Source organism: Berghia stephanieae, chromosome 2 (genome assembly GCF_034508935.2).
Source record: "Berghia stephanieae isolate SIO BIC M18660-M18661 chromosome 2, UCSD_Bste_1.3, whole genome shotgun sequence".
Lineage (NCBI taxonomy): Eukaryota > Metazoa > Mollusca > Gastropoda > Nudibranchia > Aeolidiidae > Berghia > Berghia stephanieae.
The window spans coordinates 4839653-4864652 of record NC_088361.1 but is presented as its reverse complement, the minus strand read 5'-3'; the positions used below and the strand labels follow the sequence as shown (position 1 = coordinate 4864652).

Genomic DNA, 25000 nt, shown 5'->3' with positions numbered 1-25000 from the left:
CTAAAAGGTTTTTGCATTTCCAGAGTAATGTAGATGATGTACAAACAATTTCAAGGCAGATGGGATAGAGTTGGGAGAAAGGAAGATAAATTGAGTAAGCACAGGGATTTTATCAACGAGTATCCATTGTGCCAAGTATGTGTGAGGTGGCTTACCTGACCAATAGCTGCTGACATACCCGCCTGACAGAGACCAAAGTCTTTCATATGCTGCTTAATGGGGAGCTTATCACAGGGTTGGAAGTCAAATCTCGTTTCATCCAAGGCCTGCGTGAACACATAGCAGGCACCAAGAGCTGCGTTGTCCTTGATGTAACGATGGGCACATGCCTAAACAGACACATTCATCGACCGTCAATCCTTACTAATTCAATTCTGCCTAACATTATTCTTTATTCAATTATGAGCCAATTATGTGATTCTAATTTTTTTAAAAGCCACTTTTAATCTTGCCATATCGTCTCAACTCCTTACTTCTTTATTCTTTCAGTGGTCACATGGTGCATAAATACGAACATTTTCATTGGTGTTGATGAAATATATTTGGTCAATATCAAAATATTCGATTCTGACAATCACAGATATTCTTTTTATACAGCATTTTACTAAGCCGCATTCAGCTGACCCTACCCTAAGCAAATTAAATGTCTTTTTTTTCTTCAAAATCCCAAATAAAGAAAATATCTCCAAAATGAAACTTAAAAAAGAATTTTAAAAAAGAAGTGATAAAAATTAATGAAATCAAATTTTTAAAATTTTAAAAGGTTTTTTTAAACTGATCAAAATAACCATTTTATTTTATCTTTTTTTTTAGAAATTTTAGTTTTAAAAAAACAACAAATTAAATCAAATTTAAGACTTTGTTATGGCTATGATCATGCTAATTGGTGCGATTAAAACTTTGAAACAAATAAATGAATAAATCGAGTTAATGAGTAAATTAATGAGTTTAACACATTTTGGAGCATTCTTCATGTCTTTAAAAAAAAAAAGCAAAAACAAAACAAAACCCCAAACCTTTTTATCTTTGGAAAAGAGATGATCTGGCCCTATTTATTTATTCAGTAAGTTATCATTTACTATTTACTTATCAAATCAGTTCTTATGAAAATAATGAAACACTGATATCCTTCTTTTTTTATTTTTGAGGTAACGGTCATATGATCTTATTTATACTTTACCAGATACTGACTTGCTGATTTTGGTAAACACAGATTTGCTAATTATAGGGAAATGAGCACCAAACAGTTGTGGGAGAGGAGCTAAAGAGGCCAATGACCAACAACTGAATAATTCTGTAAAATGGGAAAGATGCAGCTGTACTTGAATTATATGCATTATTTCATTGAGCTACAAAATAAAGAAGGCGAAATCATATTTTTAAACCAACAAAAAGTTCCAAATCTTCTTAATTCACATGTTTCTACAAGTGAACGTACTTTCGTCCAACATGTGCAAAATTCACATGGTAGAATAGAAAAAGTGTAAAACTTATTCAATTTCCAAAATGAGGAAGACGGGATCCAGAAAAGAGCATTAAACCACTACAAACAAACCAAGTCCTACATATCGGATTTTGAGAAGTTCAAGATCACAATGAAAAATGAATAAAACATTAGAACTTGTTTACCCTTGATCATATTGAGAACTAAAACCAGTAAAAATTTGTACATAACAAACAAGATGATTCTTAATTTAAAAAGGAACAATCAATCTTAAAACAAGAAAAACAACACGTGCGCGCGCACACACACACACACACACAGAATATTGATATAATTCACATGTCTATAAGGCCATATCATCAGGCCAGTATTTCTTTTGCCTTGGCAGACACCCTGCTTTTTTGCTTTTTTCTTTTTTTCATTTTGGTTCAACGAACAGATATAACAAGCATCACATGATAGTCAAACAGATTCCCTCTTATTTTTTCTTCAAATAAACAGACTGACTCAGACTATATATTACTGCCCATGTGCATATCCAATAGGAAAATAAGAAATTATGGTACTCTCCTGATAAGAGTGAATCTAAACGTCTCAATGTAGATCAAAATCTTGATAGCAGCAGGTAGGTTTTTCAATAAATGGTAAATATTTGGGGAAAATGAGTAAAAATAACTGTCAACATTTGATGGAGGAATATCAACATTTTGATACCCCACTGCCTAAGTGTACTTTACCAGACTTTATTTGGTATTGATTTACTGGTATCCCTATGGGTATAAGACCATTTAATCCTTTATATAACAAAGTTGTTACTTCAGCCCAAGCCTGAGCTTTGTGATGAATTAACCATCCTGTTTCATATCTGTCTGTTTCATCAATTATGAATTAGTAGTCATTTGTAGTCTCCTTGCCTTCCTCTGTGCTTTTTTTTTTTCCTCTTTTTGATTAGTTTAAAATTATTTTCTAAGTCTCTAAAGGTCATTTGAGTAGGAAACAAAAAATCAAACAAAATCGTCAGCTGGATGCAATCAAACATCAAGAAACTGGAGTAAAATAGAATAGAGGATTCAGTCAAACAGACATGTAATACACTGTCATTCTATGGACCATCCATTTAGAATGCCACAAAAATCTAAATACCATCCAGCATGACTTTAGGCAAAACAGAAGTTGAAAACAAACATTAACTACTTCAGCACCAAAGGCCAAATTGCGTCAGTACTTACAGATTTCTCTAAAGCTTTTGATGAAATAGACGACAAATGACTTTTATTTATAAACAAACTTAAGTTATCTGTTGTCAATTTAATCATCTATTAATATTTATTGTAAACAAAATATTAAACACGATGATGCCTATTCACCAATACACTCATTCCATAGGCAGATCACATATAATCAAATAATTCAAGAAGGAATATTAAGCAAATATTTGAATAGCACTTGGCAAGAACGATAATTCACATCATTGTGAACTAGGATGTGTAACTCTTAATGACATTAGATGACCACAAATAAATTTTATAATGTATAGAATTTCAGGACAAGCACGTATTTGGACTGATTCATTTCTTTCGAATAGAATCCAAACACTAATAGTGAATACAAACTTAAATGAAATACCAGAAACACCAGGATTACCTCTAGAAACAGTTTTAGAGCCATTACTTTTTCTAATTGACATCAACAACATTGATAAATATTTGGCTCCAAGTACAAAACTAGGGTTATTCACTGACGATGTTTTCTAGCAAACAAATATACTCTGACAACTACAACAAAATTTTGCAACAAGACCTTGATATTTTGCAACAATGGGGAAAATGGTAAATGGAATTCCATCCCGAAAAATAGCAGGTTTTAAGAATTACCCATATATATCTAAACCAATATAATCTAATTCCATCACTCATGACAAAATCTGAAAGAAACTAAACCCTAAAAATACTTACAAATTATCACTGATAGCAAACTTCATTGGACAGAACAAAATAAAAATTTATGAAAGTAGGCAAATTTCGTCCGAAGATTTCTCAAACACAACACATCAAACAGCCCAAAATGAATAAAAAGAATTGCTATACCTTATTTAAATCGACACTGGATTTTGGATATTCAGTCTGGGAACAAAGCCATAACCATAAAAAAAAAAAAAAACAGACAGAAGAATGAACTGAGATAGGTTAGGAATGACCAAGCAAACGCATCCTTTTGTTTACATTCCAAGATCTTATTATAGAGCAATGACTATGAAAAATGTTTTTTTCTCTTTTTGAGGAAAATTTTTGTCTAAAATCCAAGCCCTATCTCCACTGAGTAAAAATGTTTTTGAATTTTGAAAATCCATTCATAAATAAACAAGTTATACAGTTTTAAAGGTGTCATTAATTTGGATGACCCGCAAAGAGGAAAAAAACGCGAAAATATGGGACGCTTTTGCAGCATTTTTTTTTCGACCTTTCGTTGTATCTTGCGTAATAAGTGGATTAAAAGATTGAAACTTGAAGAGCAAATTAGGATGGTGTTTTGTAAAATACGGGAAAAGTACTTGTCATATTAATATGAAATTTTACAACCAAAAAGAAGAAATGTTCATGTATTACCTTGTCAGCGACAAAACCTCCACGCCCGGTAGTTTTAGAAATATTTTACTCCAAAGAGTAAAAATCTATTTTTAACGGTCTTCTGGTAATCGCACGAGTTTTGTCGCTTGACATAATCTAAAATGACCTTTTTTCTAACTGTGTGCCAACTTTCAGTCATATATAAACAGCGTCGTAATTAATTTTTTAAAATAGCATATACGAAGGAAACGGCTTCATCCCATATTTTGACGCGAATTCCGGCACTTCGTGAGCGAAAAAGAGGCCCAAAGATTGGTGCAGGATAGACTATATCATAAAATATTTCTATATTATAGAAAGGACGTGCTTTTTTTTTTTGTCTCTGACGTCTATCTGGGTTTTTAAGTAATGTATTTATGTTTTAATTGTTTTTTGTTGTTGGTTTAGGAAGGGTTTTAAACCTGAAACGTCTTCTGCTTGGTATTTGTTCTTTTTTTAAGCTGTTATATTCATTTATGTTTATCTCTTTTTACAGTTCACAGCTTCTAGCAGCTTATTATCACCTTTTTACAGTTCACAGCTTCTAGCAGCTTATTATCACCTTTTTACAGTTCACAGCTTCTAGCAGCTTATTATCACTTTTTTACAGTTCACAGCTTCTAGCAGCTTATTATCACTTTTTTACAGTTCACAGCTTCTAGCAGCTTATTATCACCTTTTTACAGTTCACAGCTTCTAGCAGCTTATTATCACCTTTTTACAGTTCACAGCTTCTAGCAGCTTATTATCACTTTTTTACAGTTCACAGCTTCTAGCAGCTTATTATCACCTTTTTACAGTTCACAGCTTCTAGCAGCTTATTATCACTTTTTTACAGTTCACAGCTTCTAGCAGCTTATTATCACTTTTTTACAGTTCACAGCTTCTAGCAGCTTATTATCACTTTTTACAGTTCACAGCTTCTAGCAGCTTATTATCACCTTTTTACAGTTCACAGCTTCTAGCAGCTTATTATCACCTTTTTACAGTTCACAGCTTCTAGCAGCTTATTATCACTTTTTTACAGTTCACAGCTTCTAGCAGCTTATTATCACCTTTTTACAGTTCACAGCTTCTAGCAGCTTATTATCACCTTTTTACAGTTCACAGCTTCTAGCAGCTTATTATCACCTTTTTACAGTTCACAGCTTCTAGCAGCTTATTATCACCTTTTTACAGTTCAAAGCTTCTAGCAGCTTATTATCACTTTTTACAGTTCACAGCTTCTAGCAGCTTATTATCACCTTTTTACAGTTCAAAGCTTCTAGCAGCTTATTATCACCTTTTTACAGTTCACAGCTTCTAGCAGCTTATTATCACCTTTTTACAGTTCAAAGCTTCTAGCAGCTTATTATCACTTTTTTACAGTTCACAGCTTCTAGCAGCTTATTATCACCTTTTTACAGTTCAAAGCTTCTAGCAGCTTATTATCACTTTTTTACAGTTCACAGCTTCTAGCAGCTTATTATCACCTTTTTACAGTTCAAAGCTTCTAGCAGCTTATTATCACTTTTTTACAGTTCACAGCTTCTAGCAGCTTATTATCACTTTTTTACAGTTCACAGCTTCTAGCAGCTTATTATCACTTTTTTTTCTAAGGGCTTTACAGCGCTTGCAACACATTAAGGTCATATCAGTGCCAGTAAAAAGGAAGAAAATGGGATAGTAAAAAGTTCTAGAATTACAATTAAAGCACCCAAGAAAAGGTAAGACAAAGGAGAATTGGTTCAAATAGGAAACAGATGTAGATTCCAAGAGTACACTATCAAAGTACTTAGTTTGAGTTCACCCAAAAGTCTCATTCAGACACATTCAGGTCCCCACAAAGAGGAATACACTCAAATGTTTACAAATCATATATAATAGGTAAATAAAACATAATACAGTGCGTAACAGAGAGATGATTTACAAGGGAAAAAATATCATCTTCCAAAACTAACTAAACATTTGACTTTTTCCCTCTCAGCCAGAACCAGGACAAAACCAAGTAATCTCATTCCATGACAAAGACAGAAAGCAAGTTGGAAAACAGATATAGGGGGATAGAAGACACAGAAAGTACCTACCTGCCCAGTATGGGAGGCCAGGAATCCCACCCAGTTATTATCACTAATATTCTTCCAATGTTGAAAGTCATCTTTACTCATTTTTCCCAAATACTTTCCACTTATCGAACAGCCTTCCAGCTTGGTATCAAGCTTCTGAGCAACTTTGAGACTTTTAAAGATACACTGCAGATTATCAGGAAAGTACCATGATTCTTTGGACTTTTTTCTCTCTCTCGGATATGCATATCAACATTAATACTCATCCTGAATGGGTCAGGTGGTTTACTTAAAGAAAAATAGCATAATAACCTTTAAAATAGGATGATTTTGTTCTTGTTTGGCGTTGTTGTTGTTGTCGTTGTTGTTGTTGTTGTTGAGGTGGTTTTTTTTTGCTACTGCTTTTTAGTTGTTGCTTTGATTTGTTTTTAAATATGTTGAAACCATGACTCGTTGAGATCAGTGAAGATAACGCAGTCTTTTCATAACGACTGAAGAATGTTGAAATCAAGTGGGAGCACCAAGCTGTCAAGAGTGGACATTATTTTTCCCCCCAGACTTTAAGACGACCATAACAAATAAGCCATAGCAGGTTATCCCGAGGTGGTTATGAGTTCTCTTGGAGACACTTTAGTAAAGCAGTTAGGAGTGTTTAATTCAATTCAAAAGCTTTGACTTTTTCTTTTTCAAAAATTAAGATATGTCTCAAGCGGTAAAAGAATGAGTAACCTCTAATTTGTTAGACCATGTGAAAGAAATAACAGTTGATTACACTGTAAAATCTCATTCAATCAAAATCTACTTCTGCCCTAAACGAGGCAGTTTCTGATTCTGGTTCAATGGACCAAAACCCTGTAGGACTAGATAGCAAAACTGTCTCAACCATTACCCATCCTGGCTTTAGTGGTGTTGTGTATTCATATTCTCTGACACTTTCTTTTTATTTCTACTTGATTTAATGCTTAAGGTGAATTGCAATAGAATAATTGAATGAAGTGAGTGAAACTAAAAATCTATCTACTCTCTTAAAACGTATGTAACAGACAGTATAGACAACACAAGTTAGTCAAAGAACATTGAATGGTGATGAGATAAATCGGAAGCAACAACGATTATCAAACGACAAATTTTGAAACAAAAATTTTCTCTTTAACAATGAATGACCATCAAGAAACAAAAGAATATGAAGCGTTTTAGATCAAAATATGTTTGCTGGAAATCAAATAAAGCTTTCCAGCAATATGAAGCTAAACATAGAAAAGAAAGTATTTTCGAAAACGTGGACTATTCTACACTCTCAGCAAATTTGAGTGATGATGGACAAAGCAACAACAGTATATCCATTTATCATGTGAGTACAAATCAAGAGAAATAATTAGCACATCCAATTATAAAATACCCATAAAAGAAGACTTTCCCTTATCAACATTGAATAAAGAATGGCAATGTTGTAAACGGAGAAGGCAACAAAGACCAACTACAAACTGTGACAAGAATCGTTTATTGCCCACAGGAAAAATACATGATGGAAAAATAGTTTTAAAAAACACTTGTAAACTCCACTACCAGCAATAAAAATAAAATTGCCATAAACACTGAAATACAACACAAGACATTAACATATTCGCATTAATGACCTAAAAGAAAATTGACAACAAAAGAGAGCCAATGAGCAAAAATGTTATCTATTAAAAGATTTAAAATGCTACCCTCAACTGTTATCTGCAGTGGCACTTCTAACGTTGAAATGACAAAAATACAGAAATATCAAATAGTAAAATATTAATTAATGTGCAAATCGGACATTAAACAATATGTTTGTGTGTTGTGAGCATGTTAATTGACGTTAAAGCTTGTGGTGCTTAAAATGTCTTCATCATGAGGGGATTTGGAGTTAGTATCCTGTTGATGGTTGTAGGGCTACCAATGACTAAGTTGAAACTCAACTGAGAGTGGCCTATAGTACTATAGATATGCTACTAGCATTGCTAATGATGCTGATGATCATCATAACCATCGGTATTAATTTTAAAAAAATTATAAATCAATAAACAAATAATAATAATAATAATAATAATAATAATAATAATAATAATAATAATAATAATAATAATAATAATAATAATAATGATATGATGATGATAATGATAATGATAATAATAATAATAATAATAATAATAATAATAATAATAATAATAATAATAATAATAATAATAATAATAATAATAATAATAATAATAATAATAATAATAAGGAAAGTTCCAAAATAAAGGCCTTACATTTTGTGAGAAACTGATGATAATGAAAAATTGGAAAGATATAATGAAATACTTAGATTAAGATCACAAAAAAGTATCAATTCATTCATTAAAACCGTCAATATTGCTACCAATTGAAAAATTCACACAAATCATAATCCAATTTCAATTATACGATGTCCATACATCTCAAAGAGATATTCAGCAGACTTCATAACATTTTTAACAACTCTGTGAACTCAGAGGAGTAACTGTCAAAATAAAGCTAAAGACATCACAGAGAATTTTGATGTGTTATACTATTTATTTTCAAGAATTTTCAAACAAAGCCAGCAGCCAAAAAACCAAAACCAGTTCAGCTGCATTTTTCTTAAAGAAAACAAAAAATCATTCCTGAGCATTTTCAGCAGATCGCTCCATCCTGTGAAATGCATTTCAATATTACAAAGCAAATATCACTGAAATCTCACGTAGCTTTCATCCATTTTTTTTGTTTATAATTGCTATGAAAACTATTTTTCAATAGTGTCATGTTTAAAGCATTCATTGACATGAAATTCTTTGCATCTAACATTATTTATTAAAAGTTATAAACATCACAGAAAACTTCATTGAATGTGAAATTAAATTCACGTTAACGGAATTATTAAACATTTTATTTAGCTACGTACATCACAAAGTAAGACCTTCATTTTGGAACACACACTGGCAGAGAAGTCTTCTCTGATTGTCAACAAACAAGAAAAAAATATCTCCTACAAATTTTCTATGTTGATTATCTATTTCTAGCTTGTTATCCAGTATTAGCCATGTTACAATTCAAACAATATTGTCTGATAAAATTTAAAAAGTCGTCAAATGCACAAAGTTATTCAACTGGTTATCAGGATTCTCACCCAATATTGAGGTGATGTAAATTCCATTATCCATTATCTACGCAATTTAACTTTTTTTAAAAGATCACATAGAACTTGCAGCATTACGTAGAAACCTATGCAGACAAGAATCACACATGAGACACGTGCCACCAACCTCACCCCTTCTGACCACCATTTCTAAACCTGAAACATGGAAAAATATTCTCCTCTCAAGCCAAACAAAAGTGTGCTCAATTCGCCAGCTGAACAATGATAATAATCAACAAAAGATCGGGATCCCATCTTACAAGAGTAATTATTTGAATGCATTCAATTGCAAGATGACTTTAATTATCATAATCTCTTCAACGGATGAAATCCTTGAGTTCATATACATGGGTGCAGGCATATGTATTGGATAGACGTATTCACAAATGATACAAATGTATGCATCATACACAACAAAGACAATAACTTTACATAAGCCTCCTCATGAAATACCCTTGAAAACAATAATTCAATCATCTTTTCTTTTTCTTTTTTTTAAAGCCAACAAGAACACAATCGAGTCTATAAGAGTGGAGAACTAACAGAATTTTATTTGAAGAAGTCAAACATTTATATTTACCTTTCCTATGTCAAATTTTCATTTAATGTTATTATTCTATTTCCTCCCTCGTGAAGATTATGTGTGCCCTTTTCAGGAAATGCGACCAAAAACTGACCAATTTGACACAAACTTACATTTATATCATCTTATTCTTGAAATTTATCAATTGCAGAGATTACATTTACAAAATACCAAAACCCTAACAACTCTATTTTCAAATGACGATTGGTAACAAAACATGGACACAGAACGTAAGACATGAAACAAATGTTATGTGGAAAATATACAAATAATTAACAATAACAAAGGTCAATCAAATCAAAGCCAAATGACAAAATGGACAGAAAAATGGATTCAATAAATCCATGGTTAACTGTCACACGGTCTGCAAGAACAATAAACATGATGTTGGTAAAACAAACGGAACAAGAGTTTCTTTGGCATCAAATACATTAATTCTGGGATACCAGACAGCCAAAGAATATTGGGAAAAACACATCCTGGGTTACAAAGACACAGCACACTCTTTAGTCATTATATTAGATTTAATATATCATACAAAGTACAAAACAAGGTTTCAATTTGCCTGACAATGCCTATTTTCTTAACAAAGATATCATGAACAAACATGCAGTCACTTAACAATTTACAAGCACAAACATTTCCAGTTAACGTCACTGGTTATTTGTTAAAACTACTGTGGGGAAGGTAATGCATCTATGTTGTATAATTTCGAATAGGATGAATCGAAATCAATGACATCAATAAGAACACTAAGTGTTTCTAGCGGGTTTTCTGAGTATAATTTCGGGTATATTTTTCTAGCATCTTTTGAAATTCATTTAATGACAGCATTACAGCTATCAAAATTAAAACTAGTTTTTCTCTATGATGATAAATGCTCCATAATGTAAAAAAAAATTGTAAAAATAGCATGCTGAATTCATGAAATGGTGGTTTATGTATTATTTTGATTTTAATCATTCAAAAACAAATGAACGATAAAATATCAATGTGACTGAATTCATGAAATGGTGGTTTATTTCTTAATCTATTTTTTAAAAATAATTTTAAAATAAATGAATGATAAAATAGCGATGTGACTTGAAAATAAAAGACCCCAATCAGTTCCTTTTATGCACCACATGCCATAATAAAATTAAAATTAAAATTGTATAACAAAATATATACAATAAAAATAATTTGATGATAATCAATAATATGTATATATTTTTTTACCTAATGAACAACTAATAACAAACAACGACTAAACAATACCTGACTTTGACTTCATATACTTGATACTTTCTATATAATTTGGCATTCATTCAGAGTTAGAATCTTTTAAAAAATTAAATTAAAAAAAAAAAATAAATAAATAAAATAAAATAAAAAACATACGGATGACCTTTCCTAATAACAGATTTTATCATTTAAAATATACATCATACTATCAAGTTCATAAATCACGTTTGAAACAGAAACAAGTTTAAAATCACATGCAGCTAAGAAACTTGTTAGTGAGAAGTTATAGTGATAAGCATTGCCAAATAAAATCAACCCCATTAATATTGTCATAGACATTATGAACAGCAATGAGATGCAGATATAATTAAAGAGCTTTTAGTTAAACATGCAGAGGAAAGTTAAATGAAAATGGTTAAATGTGTTATAAGAAAGCAAGAGTGAGTTCATGCTAAGATACATGCAAGTAGTAATAACATTACAATCTAGATATACAAATTACTCTAACCTTATTTTTTCAAAATTTACCACAATAATATGGAAGCTATGACCGATTGTCTTAAGTGAAAATTGTGAAATGGACCCCTTTAAAGGAAGCCTAAATTGTTTCATGGTTTGCTTTTGTTTTGTTTTTTGCTTGTTTTTAAAAAAATAGATTTATTGTGTATTTTTAATTTTCAAGACAATTTATTTAACAGAAATAAGTCACGAAAAAAGGTATTGAAATGTTTCATTCCACAATTGACATATAACATTAAAACACTGACACATTCACAAAATGATAACAGATGCATTAACAGCAGTAAACTCAGTACAACATGCTCAAAACATAACACTGAGAGAAATAGGACTCCGAAAGTGAGCAATGCTAAATTCACCTTGTTTATTATTATGTAGCATTTGAAAACGGTTACTTGTAGTCAGAATGTGTTTAGAAAAAGTATAGCTGCTTGCATAGTTCCTTTTTATTTTGCCAATATAGAAAAATTAATATATCATTGGTCAGTGAATTAAGCAGGTGGTTGAATGAGTCGAGAGAAGGAAAACATGTCAGAGGAGTGTCATTATTATAATTTTATAAAATTATTAGAAACAGGATTTTTTTTATTTGACAAAACCTAAAAATAGGGATCCGGTCAATATCCAAACGAAGTAATTTAAAGTTTTAGTACTTTATTGTGTGTAAGTGTGTCGTTCTCTGTGGGTATATGTGCATAGCGGCCAACTTTTCACTTAATTGAGACACCCTTATGCGCAATACCATCATGACCTAAAACAGCAGTTTGTTTGGACTATTTTATAAATATAATCTAGATTTAGAGATTTTTTTTATGTTCCTTGTTTTAATTTGTTAGTCAAAAGAGCATAATCCTGGGACCTGTAAGGGTAATTTCCATACATATAACAGTACAATTTTTTTTTTTCTCTTCAGATTGCCAAATCGGGACAGCATCGATTTTATCAGGACAGTTGGCAGCTATGTGTTTGTAAGTATGCTTGTGCATGTGTATTCGTCGAGTTTTCAACAGCACTAATGCTAACATGTTTTCATGAATTTTTGTTGTTAACATATATAATTAAATAAGCATTCGGGTGTTGGTAAAGGTAAAGGGTGTGGATCTTTCAAAACCCATTTGTTCACCCTAAAGTGATTGAATTGCTAGGTTTGACAAATCTGGTGGAAACTACTTGCATAAGGGTGGTAAGCAATTGTTAAGGGTCGTTAATAATGCTAGAGATCGGCTTCAAGAACCTAATGGCCTTCATAGACTACATTTTTTAAATTTTGCTTTTGGCCATATCAAGACTTGATTGAAGCCTGTAGCACATTTATGGGTAAATCCAAAGCTTTTAATCCTTAAGTTAGATTGAATTCAATCACCAGAAAACTAAACTTTTTAATCCATTAAAATTTGTAAAATTGTAATACTGCCCATCAGGGGTCAAGTCTCGTCCTGCATGTAAAGTGTTGCTGTTGGTAGCAGAGCTGCCTACTTCAAATTTCAAAAATTCGTAGTTTCCAAGAGAGAAAAAAAGAAACATTCACTTTAAATAGCTTTACAAATATGAGCAATTTGCTCTCAGCATGGTCAAAAAATGCTCCAAAGTCCTGGTTATAGGTTGTAAGGAACTAAACTTCCCTTTTCAACAAGATTTATTGAGTCAAAGAGACCTATGCAGCTCTGTAGCTGGAGCCAAAAAAGTTTTCATAGTACTAGGCCGGTCTTGGCTAAGGACCCCTTGTAAAGCGCTTCGAACACCCTTAGTGGATATTCCATTATATAAATGCTCATTTTAAAATAAATTGAACTTTCATACAAAAATACATTTGGATAACTCAGGTCGTTTTACCGTTATCAATATATTTTCTCACTGTAATAACTAATGTGTAGAAAACCCCTTTGATAGTGACATGGTAGAAGATCAAAATTAAGAGTTCATAGCAGATTTAAAATTAAAAAAAACAAGCTAGATTTTGCAGGCCTTCGCATTCAAATTCATACAGAAATTTGGTTTCCAATTCCTTACTATAGAAAACTCTCTCTCTCTCTCTCTCTCTCTCTTGTTGTCGTGTTTATTCGTTTTCCTCTCTCTCTCTCTCTCTCTCTCTCTCTTGTTCTTCGTTTCATTGTTCTCTCTCTCTCTCTCTCCTCTCTCTCTCTCTCTCTCTCTCTCTCTCTCCTCTCTCTCTCTCTCTCTCTCTCTCTCTCTCTCTCTCTCTCTCTCTCTCTCTCTTCTTCTTTTCTCCTCTCTCTTCTATCCTCAACTCCTCTCTCCTTCTTTCTCCTCTCTATAATCTCTCACTCTCTACTTCTCTTTACCATTCTCTCTCTCACTCTACTCTCTCTAGTTCTCATCTCTCATCTCTCTCGTTTCTCATTCATTCTCTCGTCTTCTCTCTCTCTAAGCATGCGAATTCGTGTTACTGCTTATCCTCTCTAATTTCTTCTTTCTCTCTCTCTCTCTCTCTCCTCTCTCTCTCTCTCCTCCTCTCTCTCTCTCTCTCTCTCTCTCTCTCTCTCCTCTCTCTCTCTCTCTCTCTCTCTCTCTCTCTCTCTCTCTCTCTCTCTCTCTCTCCTCTCCTCTCTCTCTCTCTCCTCTCTCCTCTCTCTCTCTCTCTCTCTTCTCTCTCTCTCTCTCTCTCTCCTCTCTCTCTCTCTCTCTCCTCTCTCTCTCTCTCTCTCTCTCTCTCTCTCTCTCTCTCTCTCTCTCTCTCTCTCTCTCTCTCTCTCTCTCTCTCTCTCTCTCTCTTTCATTCATTATTGTCAACTGCTAAGACTGGAATGACAGTTGCAAAGTATCCTCAACCCATGCCAATCTGCGACTTACATATTTGAAACACACATGCCAAATTAATTAGGATCTATCAAAGTAAAAGCAACTGGGGCAATCATAACATTCATGCTGTTTTTAAACCATATCTCTTTGAAGACTGCGACTGAATAAAAACTATCTAGCTAGAGGTATTCATCTTCATGCTTGTCGTTTTGCTATTATCAATTTGTGGTAGGTATTAGGCATAACTCTATCTAAAGGAATGAACGGAAATATGAAAATGGTTGGAGATAATACTGTTAATACAGTAATGTAAAAGTATGATGCTTCGATTTCTTCTCTCTTATTTAAACAAATTCTTTGTATTTTTAAATACTCTGTTTGTTATTATTTTGTTTTGAAAAGAAAACCATCATAGTGCAGTCAAAGTCACCGTTTTGGAACAGCACTGTTGCACTGAAATCATTTCAATTGTGCAACAATTTAATGAATTGATTCTGCAGACAGCCTTCATTATTGAAATAAACATCTCATAACAACACACATGACTATTACAGTATCTTTAACCATAACAGCGGTGCTACAACGGTTTCTTTCAATTTCTTGTCTAAAATGTTGCCTTTTTTCACGATTGTTGACATCAAAGCATGTGGCATGATGACAAGTGTGAAGAAAATAGAAAGACTATATCATTACACTCAATCCGATAAGATATCCAATATAAATTGAAGGCACACGAGACCTTTTCCACCACAGTCAATGCAGCACGTGTTGTCAAAAACAAATAACCAATTGTATCATTACATGTGCCCCTATTAATTATTTATTGCATCAAAAGATGCTCAATTTAAAAAGTAAATAGGATGAAATGGATTGCATTGAAAAATAGTCATCGGTGCATTAAATGTGAACTTATAAAAACACTGAATAGTACCATCCTTATTTCTATTGATGGAGATTTTTTGTTTTGTTTTTGTCTTATTTATAAAATACCCCCCCCCCCCCCCCCTTCAAACCAAAAAAAACAAAAAAACCTGATTAAGTTCAGAAAGTGTTTCAGGTGTTCCAATTTACTGATGGGTATCGTGGTTACAAGTTGAAATGGATATAGACAAAAATCAGTCACAGATAGAGAATATTCTGATTAGGCAGCTGTCTCAATTGAGCAACCTTACAAGTACCGCCTATGACTGTACTTGGTATATTTTTATTTGTTTGTTTGTGTATTTGTTTGTCTTGCTGTTTAGTTGTTTTTTTTTTTGTTTTTTTTTTTAGTGGAAGAGTATATTACAAGTTAAGATGAGGGTTGGTTTAACTTCAAGCCAAGTAGGGAGGATTAAGTTTGCAAGTTTTTTCAGCGGTGACAAGACAATTAAAATACATAAGACGTTCAGGAGACAAAATGACAAACGCCAAGACAACACAAATGTTCAATCACATGCTTTTCAAATACATACTTGTTAAAAGACCAACAGAGATAAATTTATCATACTTAAATTTTGGGAAATTAGTATCGTAATTTGGTGATTTTTATTTTCCAACTAGCAACGAAAACAAAAACAAAACAAAACATAACAAACTCAACGAAAACATAATAATATTAACAAAGTTTCTTTAAACCTGAATAAATAAATTTGTAATTTTTCCCCTAGGCCTAAAATATAGAAATGAATGACGGTCAATGAATTATTGTCCATAAGGCCTGTCATCGTCTTTGTGAATTTGGAGAAGGCAAGTTAATTACCGTTTATAAAGGGCAAAGAAAGCCAATTAATTGACTTTAGCTCTCCCATGCCCATCATAAGGTCCAGGACTGATAACTGAAGAGATGTGAGCAGCGGATGGTATGGTAAACCACTGGGCACAACTTGGCAAAAATGAAACAGCGAATTTATAAATTAGGGCATTTATAAATAAATAAAAATAACTAATATAAATTAGCATTTTGGTTACAAACAAAAAAAAAATTAATAATAATACTAATTATCATGATGAAATAAACCAAAAAGAATTTTTTAAATGTTACTGATTTTAGACTTCTTTTTCCCCTGCTTCTATTATTCTACCGAAAGACAATGATATTATAAAAAGAAGAAATAATTTCAAATGATATATTTGTAAGATTTTTTCAATCCATTGTATCTACTACAAAAAAGCTGTGGATTATAAAGCAGTGAATTAAAACTGTAATTCAAATACAAACAGAAGAAAACTAAATATGCAGAAATCAGTGAAAATAAAAGTGCTCGTGTATTCATTTAACAACTGTAATATAATAATATTGTTATGCATGACGTTTTTCTGATCTATTTATCTACAAGATAGATTTAATGTTTAAAATGAATATCTCTTTTCTTTTTCTTTTTTTTTTTTCATATGATGAAAATGGGTGAGAAAGGGTGATACAGATGGACACACACAAAAGGGTGATTAGAAATGCACACTTGCCTATGTTAAAGAAAAGAAAAAAAAAAAAAAAAACATTTTAACAACAAAAAAAATCCAAAAAATCAGAATAATAAACTAGAGGCAGTGGTATCTAGCATCTGGGAGGTGTATACAATATTCATTGAATATGGTTGTTTTTTTTGTAATCTTATGAAAGACGAGAAGGATACACAGTTTGGGGCTGAAAAGAATGGAGTGAAGAATAATTCTTTTCCTTAATAAAAGAAAATGATAAAGATTGTCTTAAGCTGGACCGAAAGATGTAATTTTTATTTCACAAAAAAAAAAAAAAAAAAAAAAAAAAAAAAAAAAAAAGACAAAGAAATAAGAAACTAAACAGATTGATGCATGCACTATACACAATAGGCAGAGAAAGTCATGGTATACTGAAGAATGGCAATATTATACTGCAAAAATAAAAAGCAATAGAACTGTGTCCAATGATATGATATACTAATTAAAGTAAATTATAAAACAGCTTCTTTGGCGACAGAAGAAAATATTAAGATGCAGACGTTTTCAGAACTAATTGCTCAAGAATAAAGCCGCTGTAGTATAGGAGATGTGATGGTTAACTGATTTCCAAACAGTATTGCTTTCATTACCGCTGCAATATATATATATATATATATATATATATATATATATATATATATATATATATATATATATATATATATATATATATATATATAAAACTACACAAAAGCTAAGAGAAAAGAGCTTAATCTTATGGAAGTGAGAGCTTTGATAAAAGTAAGAAGGAAAAAAAAAGGCGAAAAAAAAAAATTATGCCGCATTCAATTTGGTTTTAAAATGGTTTGGACATCATGATTCTTTGCCTTACTTACTTAGAGCTTATAAGGTTAGGATTATTCACATATATGGCATAATTTAAATTTTACAAAAGCTTTCTAAATGTCAGCTTATGATTATGAGTCACAACACTGAATTATTAATCTATGACAATATTTTAAATCAAAATAACCATAATTTTCTCTTATAGATGTGTATGTTTCCAATACCAAAGGGAATAATTATTACGGAAATCATAAAAACCCTTTGTTTATATGTTATTAACACATTTTTGTGCGGAAATTGCACCCAAGCTTGGTTAAACACCTCACGTTAGGACACATTGAAAAAAAAAAAAAATTAATGAATAAAACCCTCTTGTTAATTTTATCCCTCTTGTGTATCCGTTTTACCTTTTACTTCCACAACCAACCAACCAACCACGCAACACCTCTAATATTAATCACATTACAGTCTACACAATAAAAATGACTTGGAAGAATTATGATAACAATGATGGCTGATTAAACAAAATGAAATGAGTATTATTTTTTAAAAAAAATAAGGATAATGAGTTTTGGTGAGTTATTTACCACGGCCTTCTTGCCAGAGCCCTGCGAGGCAATGGACACTCCTAGCCATTGATCGTCAACAAGTTCTGTCGATTTGACCTTAGGAGCTGTTGTAGATGATAAAGTGGAGTAGTAAAATGACGTATTGTCAATTAAATGGAGAATAATATACATGCTCAAATGTTGATATATATATATTTTATGAAACTATATTTTATCTAGCCAGGGGTCCTATTAGCTCAGTTGGCAGAACGCTCGCTTTATATGCAAAGGGACCGAGAACGATCCCGGTTGCAATCGAGATATTTTTTTCTTTCTGACCCCTGTCCACTCAGCAGTAATTGGGTAGGTGGGTCTGTTAGATATGGTGGAAAGTACTTTACAATAAAATAGTATCCTATCCAAAGGGTAGCAAGCAATTGCTATTGTCCATTTCACGGTATAGAAACTGAGATAAACTCCGGTCCTTGGGCCGAATAGCTCTGAGGAACCACTTTTTAAAAAATTGAAACTAAAGATTTTCTTGAAAATCAAGCAAAAAAATTATGTTGATACAATCTTATCCCATACTGTTGGCCTTAAATGTTACTTCCAGCATCTAAATACTAGTGCCGCGCTGAAGACCGGTCTGGACCGGCGGTCCCACGGTCTTTTAGCTGTGAACCGGAGACCGGTCCCATAGGGGAAGACCGGCGGCGGTCCTCACTTCTTATCACCTTTCAACGGTCTCGCGCCATAGCCTACTACTTCCCCAGCGATTCGTTGCCTTCGGTTGCCTATCTTCCACCAATCACCACCCATCCCACTTAATTAATCGCACCCACCCCCCTTTGCCATACACTAAACGACACAGACGACCATACAGGCAGACGACCACCAACCTCCACTCCGCAAACCGCCCTTTCGTGTGTGAGATGGGGGGAACAGGAGGCGCACGCCTTGGACGATTCCATTATACGGGGTAAATTTCAAAATTTACTACACCATAATGATCGCAATGACAATGATCTATGGTGAAGGCATGACCCCTCTTCTCTAATGGGTTATTGTTTGAAATGTATGTGACTACTAAAGATGTGTGTGTGTTTGTGTGTGTGTGTGTGTGTGTGTGTGTGTCGAACCTAGCAAGTAGCAAATCCGATTTTTTGTTTTCTTTTGTCCATCTCTTGTCACCACTCCTTTCTATCGCAGTGTTGTCATTTAAAATAATACAATAATATTAAAATTTCGTTTGGTGTTTTTACTAATCAAATAATATGAGTTTCATTAGTTTCTTCCTTCCAAAAAACCCAGTTATAACGTCTGAATTTTAAAAAAGTCCAATAGAATATTTGGGGACCCCAATAGCTCAGTTGATAGAGCACTCTCTTTATACGCAAAGGGCCAGAGATCGATCCCGGGTGCAGTCGAGTTTTTTCTGAATCCCTGTCTACTCAGCAATGAATGGGTAGCTGAGTTTGTTAGATCTGGCGAAAAGTCACCACCGACCCCTCTTATTACCTCATCCACACCCTCTTATTATAACTTCACGTCTCTCTCTTACTCTTCAATGCTCGCTGCCCTCTAATGTGTGTGTGTGTGGGGGGGGGGGGGGGGGGGGTGGGGGGAGGAGTTGCGTGTGTGTATCAACGCCACGAACAACTCGATCAACGCCTTGGGCGATGCCATTATCTCCGTTAATGGGGATAAATTTCAAATTTTATTAAATTATCGAAGTAACAATGAAGTACGGTGAGCAAATAAAGAAGGCATCACCCCTCTTCTCTAATTAGGTTACAATTTGAAATGAGTGTGACTACTCCGTGTGTTTTACTCCTGTAGACCACGGTTTTCATCGTGTAGCGGTCTTTAACGGTTCAAGAATGAACGATCCCACGGTCTCAAAGGTCAAACCGGTTCGAATTTCCAACAGTCTCTCAGGAATGTTCAATGTCGAAAAGGACCGGTCCTTGCGGTCTTCATTTCCCAAGGACCGTAGGACCGTGGTCCTTAAGCTTGCCAAGGACCGCCCCGCACTACTAAATACTGTTTTGAGGTGATAGGTCACAAACGAGTCAAAATATATATGTAATCCAAACAATATAACTGATGCCACTGTTTGCTTAATCTTAGTTTTGCACACTTGTGACCAAAGGTCTCAGAGAGGTATTATGTCAGGAAGAGTTAGTACCAGAGTTAGATAAGATAAGATAGACTTTATTGATCCAAAATGGAAATGATCAAAATGTCAATTTCATTCATCGTCGTATTAGCTCGCACAGATTTATACCAAGAAACGAAGTGAGTAGGAATGCACCCAAAGACAATAGAGAATAGAAACTTTGCGGCGATGGGGGTTTGAACCCATGACTTCATTGTTACGACAACTCCGCCAAAGATTTATACATTGTCATGAACTAATTGCTGAACATACAAAGCTAGGTTAAGATAAAATAAGACGGTGCTGGAAATTGAACTTTTAGACACAGACATGAAACTTGGGGTTGATTTCCATTCTTCATGGTAAAGAATAAATACAATTTCATACATTGCAAAAGACCCCAAAGTTCGTATTTCTTATAATTTTAATTATAAACTCACTTTTCACGGTCTGATTCATAAAATAAATAAAAATCCCCAAGGGGATATTTGTTTTTATGGTCCATTTCAAGGGAGGACTGGAATAACCCAAGCACCACAAAGTGACTTGCTCAAAGCCACACAATGAGGCGGGTAGTCAAACTCGGTACCTTTTGTGTAAAGAAGTAAAGACCGTACCGCTGAGCCACGCTGCCCCATGATTCATCCTGACATGTTTTGAGACGGTGGGTCACGATTGGGTATATTCCTTCCTATATGGACAAAATTGCTAATTCAAAATGCACAAATTCAAACTAGTGGAACTACAACCTATTCCTTTAACACTTCATTGCTTCAGTCATACAATATCAATACTCACGAAAATCACTGTTAACTATTTTTTGACAGTCAGGGGATGACGAGGAAGCATCACAGCGAAATATGGCCCCTCCTGACCCATCTTGTTTAGGAGCTCCTATCAAAAATCTGGCAGAGAAAGATCAAAATAAAAACATAAATTCGTTGCTAGTTTTTATGGATTTTTTTTGCATGTCTATTTTTTAGTTTGTTTGTTTGTCTTTTAATACATAGTTCTGCAAGACTTGTGACACTTTTTTCTTTTCATGGCTATATCAGAATTAAAAAAGAAAAGAAAAAGGACGGGAAGGTCAAAATGTTATTTTTAAACTCTTAAGTACGTGCAATAAGCTGTGCCTACTAAGAGGTAGTACAAATGGAGCTGGTTCCATTTTAGTACAGAAATAGATCCAAGAGCAACCTATAACATTTATCACTGTGTTTTATTTTTTTGTTTGTTTGTTGCTTCAGGTCTCTTCCAACACAATTGAGGTTATATGAGAGACCGCTGAAACAAAAAAAAAACAAGCAATCTAACAAAAATAGTACAAATGTAAATCAAAATCATAACCTAAAGATATCATTAGCTAAATTATAAATAACCATGAACAAACAGGCAGAAGATTTACAGAAAAAAAAAATATCCCCTGTCAAAAATACAATCACAAACCAAAGAAGCAGGATAGGCTAGTAAAGAGAAGAAGAAACGACATCACTATCGGATCGTTCATGCGAACATCATAGGTATATGATTCAAGGGTGATGCTCCCATCTAACCACCCGCACTGTGTTTTAAATTTAGTCTCAGATCACATGGTAGGCTCACATATCGACACAAGCTAAATAACTTATTATATGCAATTGAGAAACGCGTTTAAAAATGATTGGGTAAAACAATTACCACATCTTCATTATAGCAAAATATTCCATTCTAGGTCAAAACAAACTATAGTACAATTGTTTTGTTAAATCAGAGAAGTATTATATGCTTTCATTATCGAGAGAGAGAGAGAGAGAGAGAGAGAGAGAGAGAGAGAGAGAGAGAGAGAGAGCACGTGACTACAAAGTTGAGCAAAGTCATGAAAAAAAAAAATTCATGCGAGTGTAACGTGTTTAGCACACAATCACACACAAAATAAGAGAGAAAACAATCACTTTCAAGTCAAGAGCAAAAATTAATTCTCTTAAACAATGCTGATGGTGACAAAAAGTCAAAAAAGGAGGAAATATTTGAACATTTGCCCACTCGCCCCAATTTAATGGCTCTAACCCCCATTTTTACAGCAACAGAAATTATAAGCTATCATTGATAGACCCAGTCCAGATGTCTTCACATAATATCATTTATAGATTAGAAAGATTCGCTGAAATGAAAATGAATGGTGATTTCATAAAAAACTAGCGGAAAAGCGGGATATTGCGAAAATTACAGGAGAGGTTGAAAAGGAGGAAATTCCTCCTGTCTCCAAAATCGCGGATTTCCGCGGAAAACCATCAGGACTGTTCTTTTTTTTTTTAAGTACACCGTATAAAACGTCTTTTCCGCTTTACAACTGCTATTCATTTAAATCGGTCAATATAACCATTTTTTTTGAGCAGAAGACTGAAATTAGAACTCGATTGTTGTTACACATTACTCATTATTCCTTTATGGCGTGTACCCTTATCATCATTATCATAATCATCATCTGCTTTGCGTAGTTGCATAGTTGCAGTACGCACGATCCCAAACCGTGTTGCCTCGCATTCTTTCCATAGCGTCCAAAACGGGTTTTTAGTTTTAAGGGAGCCGTGATTCTTTACCATTTTTAGCAACAAGTTAGTGTTGGTGGAGAGAGAATAATAAATTGGATATCATGACGAGGGCACTGATCCGTGACGGTTGCTGAAGAAGACACGCGTCCTGACACCACAGTGGTTTCGTATCAGTCTCTCGCTCCGGCAACACACTGTATAGAATATGTTGTACAAATTTACACAAACACCCACCCACACACACACACACAAATGGAAGAAGTAGGCCGAAAGAAGTTAACAAGTGTCAACAGTCGTAGTCTGTAGTGTTTTTATAATTTAAAAACTACCTACAAATTAGTTTGGTTTAAGGAAATTTAGGTACAGTAAAAAAAAAATTTTTTTATTTTAAAACGGAGACCAAAAAAAAAAAAAAAACTGTTGAAAGACATAGAGCCAAGTCGACGAGCACTTTAATAATATAAGGAAGGAAGAGTGTATATGTTCAACAAAGATCACAAGTCGACCCAAGAGCAATATTTCCTGACAGCAGCAGTTATGGACTGGAACCATCTGCAGGTTCTCCGTCAAAAGACATGCACCCAAATTGTTTTATTATGAATTGACAATGACGAAGGAAAAATGTCATGGGGAGATGTCTTTAAATTTTTAAATCTATTATAGCATTACAAGCAGAAACAAAAAAACCATTAGCCTATTGGATTGTCCCTCCTTGCAGGCAAAGCCAAGCAGAACCCAGATGGTATGATTCCAGCACAATGGACATACAGGCAACACAACACGGAAAGGATAGTTCTGACGTAATCTGACAGATTTTTGCCAGAAATCTCGCACGTCCTTCAATAAATACTTGAAGAACCGAGTTTTCTGGCCAAATTCTTTTTAAAATGTGAGCTTTTAAGAGTATAAAATAGGGGGGAGAGAGGTGTAGAAGTCCATGCTCATCGTCAAGCGAGAGGGGGGAGGGGGGGGGGGTTGGTAAAAAGCAAGGTTTCACTACCTAACATTAAAGGCCGTCAAGGACACCAACTATAAAAAGTAGACCAAACTATGTAAAAAATATAACTGCATAAGAATAATCAGACAAAAACAGCGAGCACGACTACTAGCGGTTTGCAGAAAACAGGTCTGTATGAACCGCTATAGATGTCGCTGGTACGAACACAATGGTGGGCAAAAAAAGAGAAGGCAAACGGACCTTTTGAAACAAGATAGTCAGCGATAGATCTCATTCAACAAACGACGATTGAGCGGATAAGAACAAAAATAATGTTCAGTGACCAACTTGGTTAGCTCGCTCTCTGTGAAACTGAACGTAATAACAAACCAATGGATTACAGTTACACACCAGCGATTCTCCTGACGGCATTCTATATAGTTTGAAAAAAAAAAATAGAACATGAATATTAATAGTTTAGCACGCATAAAAAGGTTTCTCGCTAGCCTATATCCATTTATTCAAATAATATAGTACCCAGGAAAGCAAGATAGAGAATCATGCGAATATACGATCGATTGTCCAACAAGTGGTCGTGCAGATATCTGTAGAAATCAAGCTTAACTAATGATATTAAGGAAGGGGGTTTCGTCCTGAGATATGTTAATCAAATGTTTTGACAAACAAGAAATAACACAAATCGTAATAGTTGCATTATTTTTTCAATGCTGGTATGGACGCCAAAGTGTTGTATTAATCAACACGGTTTCACGGATAGTAGGACTAAAAATGAATCAAACCAGGGATGCCCTTTGCTCATGTTTTAAAAACATTAAACAATTTTCGTAAAGAGCATATATATATAAATATTTCGCGCAAAGCCTTTTTTTAAAAAAGGGCATCCCTGTGAAATCATCTTTTTCATTGTATCATGTATTTACAGTTCATTTCCGTTTCACAATTACAACAAATGGATTTAACGGTAGATTAACATAAGGCAGTTGACTTGTTTGTAGAGGCGATTAAATTTATACGGACTTACTTTGCAACATGCCGCAAAAAAAAAAAAAAATATATATATATAATATAAGATAAATAAATAAATGAGACTTCTATGACGTATGTGCAATAAGCAATTTTGGGTGAGCGCGAGTGTGTGTGTGTAGATAGATAAATAGATAGATAGATAGATAGATAGATAGATAGATAGATAGATAGATAGATAGAGAGAGAGAG

At 33.6% G+C, this 25000-nt stretch overlaps 1 protein-coding gene across 1 annotated transcript in view; it reads right to left on the bottom strand.

The window, feature by feature from the left end:
* Nucleotides 1-25000, bottom strand: part of LOC144964198 (integrin alpha-PS1-like) — a 96948-nt gene that overhangs the window by 49399 nt on the left and 22549 nt on the right. Inside the window, exons 3-5 of the mRNA XM_078898180.1 lie at nucleotides 21095-21201; nucleotides 18178-18263; nucleotides 156-329 (exon numbers count right to left, since the gene is read on the bottom strand). Of these exons, the coding sequence (XP_078754306.1) occupies nucleotides 156-329; nucleotides 18178-18263; nucleotides 21095-21201 (367 nt within the window). The remainder of the gene's footprint in view (nucleotides 1-155; nucleotides 330-18177; nucleotides 18264-21094; nucleotides 21202-25000) is intronic.